Consider the following 9,038-nt stretch of genomic DNA (forward strand, 5'->3'; position numbering starts at 1 on the left):
ATCCACTGGCATTATTTTATAATATAATCCTATCTTCCCATGCAATAATCAACATTAGCAGTTATATGTCTTGTCATAGTGAACCTGGAGGAGAGCACATCCACTTTTTATAGAATTGTGGAAAAAGTAAAAAAAAAAAAATTTTAATGAAATGAAAAGCCGAGTTACCTTCTGAGTTGCTCTTCGTCCAGATGCTGGGAGCAACTGCATTGTTTTCTGAGAGGTGACCCCAACCTAAAGGGAAATGCAATATTACTAAGTGAGGAACGCTCCGGGGTCTTTGTCATTCTTACAATAAAAACAAAAGCCATTTATAATGCACTTTTCGCACACATGCCTTCTAGTATCTTTTTTGGTGGGGTATTTTCTATTCCAATTGTTTATATTTCTTATATAATAAGTGCCCAAGAGCTCATAAAAGACCCCTGTAGGACAATTATTGTTTTTGTTGTTTTATTGTGTAGCTTTGCACTTTAATTGAAGCATCCTTAGAGCCCCAGCTAGAGGGGAAAATTGCCCTTTATCATACAGTTACAGGCAGAGCTGATACTGATCTGGGTCTGCCAAGACCCAGCAGCTCTACGATGCTACCTCTATTCACTACACAGTCCTCACTGAGCACAAGAGATGACAGAAGCCGTTATAACAGCTCCAGAGGTAGTTATACTGTGACCCGCTCCATTACAGGAGCAGGATCATTTCTGCAGCAATGTCAAAAGGCATTGCTGCTAAGGTGTTAAATACCCAATATACCTGCTAAGGTATTAAATACTCAGTTTTAAATTAGAGGGGCAAAGGTTTAAAAGTAATATCAGGAAGTATTACTTTACTGAGAGAGTAGTGGATGCATGGAATAGCCTTCCTGCAGAAGTGGTAGCTGCAAATACAGTGGAGGAGTTTAAGCATGCATGGGATAGGCATAAGGCCATCCTTCATATAAGATAGGGCCAGGGGCTATCCATAGTATTCAGTATATTGGGCAGACTAGATGGGCCAAATGGTTCTTATCTGCCGACACATTCTATGTTTCTATGTTTCTAATAGCCAATTATCCGTCAGGACTAGAACAGTTGCTACTCATTTACTGCATGGCTTATCTAGATACTGATGACCTATCTAGATCAGGCATGCCCAACCTGCGACCCTCCAGCTGTTTCAAACTACAACTCCCAGCATGCCCTAATAGCTGTAGGCTATCAAGGCATGCTGGGAGTTGTAGTTTTGCAACAGCTGGAGGGCCACAGGTTGAGAATCCCTACTCTAGATAGGTCATTAGTATCTGATCAGTGGGAGTCCAACACCAAGGACCCCCGCCAATAAACTGTTTGAGAAGGCAGTGCCACAGCTTTCTCACAGTTTATCCTAGGCTGAGTGACGACACGTTTATCAGTCACATGGGCTAGTCGCAGCTCAGCCCCATTGAAGTGAATGGGGCTGAGCTGCAATCCCAAGCACAGCCACTATACAATATGTGGTGCTGTGGTGAGCACAGAGAAGGTCGTGGCGCTCACAGGAGAGCTGATGCCTTCTCAAACAGCTGATTGGCAGGGGTCCCGGGTATTGGACCCCCACTGATCAGTAATGACGAACTACTCAGTGGATAGGTTATCAGTATTGAAGTCCGTGAAAACCTCTTTAAATGTGTTCTGGGGGTGTGTTACTTTGATTACAGTTGATTTTAATTTCTATAACGTATACCTTTTGTTAACTGTGGTACGCAGCACTGAGATATTCTCTCTAATGATGCACAGACCTGTAAAGACAACGTTGGTTGCCGTACAGGGCAGATTACACAGATTGTAGACAGATTAGAAATAGCCAGATTATTAGAAACATGGACAGACAAGCAAAAATGTGTCTAAACAGATTTATAAATATATTATTTAATGCAGAACACAAGCCATGCACATTTAATTTCTGAAATGAGTTGGAACGAGTTAATCTTCTCTCTGAGCATCGGCCATCTGTAAGCCATTCTAGTAACTATTATAAGGAGGAGCGCTGAACCTCCGGCTTCTCAACACTTCTCCCTGACAACAGGATAACCGGGATTATTCTGCGCCATACCTGCAGGTAATCCACGCGGTTTAGCTCCAGCTCCATGGTGAAGTCACAGCAGCTGTCTAGTAATTTATATCAAGACGTATCCCACAGACAGAGATTCAGGGGTCAGACTCCAGTCAGCTCCTCACCAGGAGTCTTTCCATTTCACAGCATAGGCGAATAGCTGAAATACATCAAAATATGATCAGAATAACAGCACAACATAGAACTAGAAAGAAATAAAAGTATTAGTGTCCGTTACTTCCACATACTCACGGTACAGCATGTGAAAGAGGATGAAAGATACCAAGATTAAGTTGCAAACTTTCACTGCAGATTCTATTAAAGATATGGGACAAACTGGTGCGGAGTGCTGTACTGGTACTGTTTGTCTGGTAAAGGGCCAGAAACCCGACAAACCCCTTTATAGTCAGTCTCATTCATCTTGTTATGTGCACTGGATCCAGCATTTTCATTGAAAGTTCACATCATTTGTCCCTAGCACATTACTAATGCAACAAGAGCCCAGATGGGACATACAGGTTTCATAGCTCTTAAAGGGGAACCTCTCGCCAGGAAAATTCAGCGGAATCTGCAGACAGCCTGTTATAGAGCAGGAGGAGCTGAGCAGATTGATAGATAGTTTTATAGGAAAAGATTCAGTATAACTTGTATTTCATTCATTAAAATTCATTCTGAGCATTGAGGTCAAGGAGGCAATCCTATCAGTGATGGACAGCCTTCCCTCTATGACTGTATGAGATAGCTGTCAGTCACTGATAGGACCATCTCCTGGACTTCAAAGCCCAGAATGAGCACAGATATAAAAGAATGAAAAGCAGATCATACATCAATCTGCTCAGCTCCTCCTGCTCTATAACAGGGTTCCACGTGACAGGTTCCCTTTAACGTTTAGCACAGTATTCGTATTTAGTCCTTAGTCATCACTCAGGTTTCGCAGGATTGTCCAACTCCTGTTCTATTTTATTTTTCTGAACAACTTCATGGACAGAAAAACTTTCTGGGCAGTCTGGAAAATTAAAAACGGCCCAACGGTTATGATACGCCTGTTGGCAGGGCTTCCTCAGCATACTGTCAGTGTTTACAGTAACTGACATAGTACACTGCAAAACGGAAACGGTTTAGAAAAGTTTATTTACTCTTAAAACACAAGCATCATAGGCTTTTCACTAAAAATCTGTTAAAAGGGTTGTGCAGTGGGTACATATTGCTGACCTATCCTCAGGATAGGTCATCAATATCAGATCAGCAGGGGTCCGACCCCCAGCACCCCCCAATTATTCCGGCGACCTGTAGTTCTGAGCCTTTGTTAGGTCGAGCATGCTCAGTGAGTTGCTATCAGTATCTGATTATTGAGAAGAGCGGGAGTGACCGGACTGTATATCAGCCAGCCAATCAACAAACATCAACACTCACAGCAGGAAAGCTAGGGATTGTGGGGATTGTAGTCTTTGCAGTTTTGTCAGGGAAGATCAGACGCCATGACATCGTGTTTCAGGCTCACACAGGAGCTAGACAAATGGATTGCAAGGTAAAATGAAGCTCTGGTTATGTGTGTAGGTATGGCTTCCGGTTCGGTCACAGCTTGCAGCCGTAATGCAGTTTCCAAAAATTAAGTTAATTTACCGGAATACCCCTTTAACTAGTTGAAGACGTAGCAGCGCTCTTGTGAGTGTTACTTCCTCTCCATAATTAGGGTATCTTCATACGCATCAGATTTTTTCTGTGACTGAAAATCAGTTCCATTCATTTGAATGCATTTGTTTTGGTGGGAAGCCCATGGATTTCTGCAATCCTCATTCAGGTGAATTGAGCCGATTTTCAGTTGCAGAAAATCTGCTGTGTGTGAAGGCGTCCTTACCTGCGCGGCGTCTCCTTTGCAGAGGGAGCGTGGTCTAATTACAATTGTTCGTCTTGTTCACTTGAATGGGAGGAGCAAATGCAATTACACTGCACCGCCTCTACAAGCGAGATGACGCACAGGTAACTATAAAGAGCACCGCCAGCTCTTCAAACAGCTGATCGTCGGGAGTGGGACCCCAGACAATCTGATGATTGATGATCTATCCTTAGTATAGGTCATTAAAGGGGTTGTCTCACATCAGCAAATGGCATTTATCCTGTAGAGAAAGTTAATACAAGCCACTTTCTAATGTATTGCGATTGTCCATATTTCTTCCTTTGCTGGCTGGATTCATTTTTCCATCACATTATACCCCGCTTGTATCCAGGGGATATGACCACCCTGCAATCCAGCAGCGGTAGACCAGCTTACACACACTTTTTCCTATAGTGTACAAGCACGGCCACCGCTGCTGGATTGCAAAGGAGACAATATGGACATTCACAATACATTAGTAAGTGCCTTGTATTAACTTTCTCTACATGATAAATGTCAGTTACTGAAGCGAGACAGCCCCTTTAAATGGATGCCACTGTAACCCATGGGTGATGACTGACTTAATATGATGCCTACAAGTAGTCTCTCTCACCCAGGGGTTTCAATGACGATCGTTTGACAGATATGGCAGGAAAAGCTACTAAAGCTCATGATGTATATGTTAAATGGACACCCTTATAGCCACCACTGGTAGGCATTCATCATAGCCACCATACAAGTCTGGAGCTTTTCCCAAAACATAGAGTAAAGGGGTTGACCACTATGTATTGCTAGCAGCACGTGTGAGGGAACAGAGCATACACAAAGCTAATAATATGCATTATTAACCCATCTGCGCCCATGTCCAATGCGCCCCCAAAATCGCTGCTGATGGAGGATCCCATCCATGAGTGGCCTCCATTCACTTACAATGGGGGATGGACAGGAGAACTAGCGTATACACCATCCTCATCCCAAGTTTAAGTGATCGAGTCCTGAAAACCTCCATCAGCAGACATTGTTGGAGCACAATGCCAGGAAGCAGCTGAGCATACCTGCAAATAATCAATAAAGGGGTTATCCGATATCAAAAATATCCCCCCAATGCCTGAGCCCCTTGTATGGATTATACTTACCTGCTCCCCGGCACCCGCGTTGCTCCTGATCCCTACATGGCCACCGCTGATGCATCTCCTGTCACTCCGATCAAAACATCCGGCAACAGGGGGCGCAGCCAATAGCAGACCATGGCGGTGACCAGCCTCAAGGTGGCTCGTCCCCGTCATGGCCTGCTATTGGCTGCTCCCCCAGTCACCGAATGTTTTGATCCAAGAGACAGGTAGATGAAGCAGTGGCCATGCAGAAATCCAAAGCAAAGCGAGTGCCAGGGAGCAGGTAAGTTTAATCCATACAAGGGGCCCGGGCATTGAGGGGATATTTTAGATATCGGATAACCCCTTTAAAGGGGTTGTCCGGGTTCAGAGCTGAAGCCGTTAATATCCCTTTCTTCACCCACTCAGGCCCTCTGATATCAGCATCGGAGCATTTCATGCTCCGATGCTTTCCCTTGCCCTGCGTGGTGCAGTACTGTTTTTTTTTTTTTTATTACACTGCTAGGCGGAGGCTTCCACCTAGCAGTGTTCCTGGTGACGTCACCAGCACTAATGGGCAGGCTTTAGCGCTGCCCTAGCCGTTTTACAGGGCAAGAGAGAGCATCGGAGCAGAGGGTCTGTCTGGGTGAAGAGGGGGCTATGTCCAGGTTCAGCGCTAACCCCGACAACCTCTTCAATTATTTATTCTAAACCATCGGACATCAATAGTGCAATAATGCTTCTTACTAGCTGGATGGATGTGCTGTCCCCACCACGGGTGCAGATAGCAATAGATGGCCGCCAACCCCTTGACGGAGGCTGAAAATGCAAACTGAACACAACCTATGACATAATAACTAAGGTTACTGATAACATCTTAGATTTCTTGCATGTTCCCATCTCCAGAACAGGGGTCCCACAACCTGCGTCCATGCTCACTCAGCTGTTTTGCTCACCCGGTGGGATGAGGTTTGTGAGTTAGGGTCATGTGGTAAATATGCCATAAATGTACCACACCAATAAGAAAATACATACACAGCACTACAGAATCATCTGCATCCCCTGAGGAAGCGAGATGCGAAACGCGTGTCGGGTTAGAACTGCAACTGGTCGGTATTTACTTTTGCACTGTGTATCCCTTTTACATTTCATGCATTGGCTGCACCATAGGCGGTAGAGTCCTTTTGACTGACTGGGTTTGGCTATGATACGTTTAATGCATAAGGGACATAATATTGATGGTTGTGTGACAACACCGCTGCAGTTTCTTTTATTACATGACTGCTGCTACTGATACAGTTTTATATTATACTTGTGATACTAATAAAGGATTTATGAATGATTCTGTAGCGCTGTGTATGGATTTTCTTATTGGTGGATCAACTCTGACGTACACAGTTTGGACTCCATATTGAAGCCATTTGTCTATTGGTGTGATTAGGCCATGGGAACACCCTGCAGATAGGACAGCTGAGAAGCCCCTCACACTAAACTGGTAGGAAGCAGGTCTCTACCTCACACATGCACTAAAGTCTTCTACACTGCCAGAATGTAACATCTGAAAACATGAATAAAGTTTATTGAAACGACATCTTCGTCAAACACGCTTTATTTGTAAACGACAGAAGACCAGCTTTATACAATAGGAGCAATGTATGGATGAGGTAAACACAGCTCCCCTCGGCATCCCCGCACTACACCACGGTATACTACTCACCTCCTTGTCCACACATCACTGGCGCCTTCAGTGTCAGGGGCGCGAGCAGCTCAGAGCCCCAACAACCACAACCAAGGCAACCAGCGCGTCCGGGGAGGAGCCACCTGACGTCACGGCACATGCTACTTCCTATGGGCGAAAGCCACTCCGGTGACGTCATTCCCATGTGACCAGGCTTTCGTGTGGGAGGGGTAGTGCTCCGAATTTAGCTTGACAGCTGGTTGTTTTCTCGGGGTTTCTGACATGCGCACTAGAATGCAATGTTTTAGGTGGCGCTGGAAAGTCTGGGGGCGCTGGGTTGCACTGCTTTGCCCGAACTGTGTACATTGGGGTAGGATGCTCTGCAAGGGATTTAGGACTCCTGGTTTACTGGGATGCAATGATCTGCAGGGACTGAGATCTCTGAGTGCACTGGGATACAATGTTCTGTGGGGACTGGGAGTTATGGGTATACAGGGATGTAATGCCCTGCAAGGACTGGGAACTGTGTGTGCATAGTGATGTATGACCTGGGTACACAGGGATGAAATGCCCTGCAAGGACTGGGAATTATGGGCACACAGGGATGAAATGCCCTGCGAGGACTGGGAATTATAGGTACAGAGCGATGTAATGACCTGCAAGGACTGGGAATTATGGTTACACAGGGATGTAATGCCCTGCAAGGACTGGGAATTATGGGTACAGAGCGATGTAATGCCCTGCAAGGACTGTGAATTATGGGCACACAGGGATGAAATGCCCTGCATAGACTGGGAATTATGGGTACAGAGCGATGTAATGCCCTGCAAGGACTGTGAATTATGGGTACAGAGCGATGTAATGCCCTGCAAGGACTGGGAATTATGGGTACACGGGGATGTAATGCCCTGCATGCAGTGTCGGATTTGGGTACCTAGGGCCCACCAGTAAAATTTATTTTGGGAGCCCACCCTACAGATACATTGTCATATATCTTCTATACGAAAGAATCTTCATATAAAAGAGAGGATTAAAAAAAAAATATAAAAATTATATTATCCTTCAGGCGGACATAAAAAACGCCTCTAAGTTCTTTTATCAAGTATCTTAATTTGATTTGTTCAAGCAGTGAAACAAAGGGTCAGTTGTATGTGCAAAAATATATAATTGTTTATTATAAAAACCAAGAATATAAAAACAATACAACTGCAATATAAATGATGAAGTTACAAAGTAACACCCAAAATCTACCACGCGGTGGTGTTGACAAACCCCTATCTGATCAGCACAGTATGATTTAATGATTTATGACAACCAGTGTCATACTTTTAACAAACGGACTCATACACCAAGAGAAACTTAGGATCTTCTGTTATCAAACAGGCTATAACAATAAAACACGGATTTACAGGAAAATAACTGTTATCCCTTGACTCTGTTTTCCTATGACCAATCAAAAATATATGATATTAATATGATAAAATATTCAGCTCGGCAATCAGACTAAGGAAAATAACTTTCCAAGGGTTTAGTCCTCTTTTCAAATAATGTCAGATGTTCCATTAACAATATGCATCTTTGCTAAGAGAATAATCAGCATTATGGAGGCACCTAAGACTATATATCACCACAGTATGGGAACTCTTGGCTATATACCGAGAGAAATATCTTATTAATATCATGAGTAGTAAACAAAATATACGTTACCAGGTCAAAGGTAAACAGAGTTCAGATGGGACCAGTTCTCAAGAACTTTCCTAGTAATTCAAAAAGAATAATCCAAGTTTCTTCTGATAAAGTTTTTCTTTTTGATTAAATTGATGAATCAATGGATATATGGATCTTTTTTCCTCTTTCTCTAGTTCTCCCTTGCTACCCCGCACACGAGTAATTATTCCCCCCTTATCTAAGAATCATCCCCTTTAGATTAGGGATTCCCAATCAGGTAAGGTGGGTGTACTTGCATGCTAATAATACCATGATGTCATATAACTCCTAATATGGTCAAGAACAAATAATGAAATAATATAATATTGTCCATCTGCCTCCAGATGGCGCTGCGGTATTGTAAATGAACATCACAACTTTTAAGCATTAAAATTAAATATCTAATAATATGTTTTCAGGACCTTGTTGACCTTTCTTAATAAATCATTGAGGAAGGTCTTTCCCTGACACTTTTAATTACCTATATCCCGGACTTGTTGGAGTAGACTGTCTTCTCCTATCTTTTTGAAATATAGTTTGACTTGATGAAAATTTTATATAGCGGCTTTGATGCTTGGCATCGGAACTTGTACATTTCACTTATCTACATCCATGAATA

At 43.4% G+C, this 9,038-nt stretch overlaps 1 protein-coding gene across 1 annotated transcript in view; it reads right to left on the minus strand.

Annotated features, from left to right (window-relative positions):
- Positions 1–6,860, minus strand: part of BBS7 (Bardet-Biedl syndrome 7) — a 49,386-nt gene extending 42,526 nt beyond the window's left edge. The window contains exons 1-3 of the mRNA XM_044302065.1: positions 6,752–6,860; positions 2,068–2,227; positions 169–234 (exon numbers count right to left, since the gene is read on the minus strand). Coding sequence (XP_044158000.1) covers positions 169–234; positions 2,068–2,103 — 102 coding nt within the window. The 5' untranslated portion in view covers positions 2,104–2,227; positions 6,752–6,860. The remainder of the gene's footprint in view (positions 1–168; positions 235–2,067; positions 2,228–6,751) is intronic.
- Between the last annotated feature and the right edge of the window lie 2,178 nt (positions 6,861–9,038).

This window comes from Bufo gargarizans, chromosome 1 (genome assembly GCF_014858855.1).
Source record: "Bufo gargarizans isolate SCDJY-AF-19 chromosome 1, ASM1485885v1, whole genome shotgun sequence".
Lineage (NCBI taxonomy): Eukaryota > Metazoa > Chordata > Amphibia > Anura > Bufonidae > Bufo > Bufo gargarizans.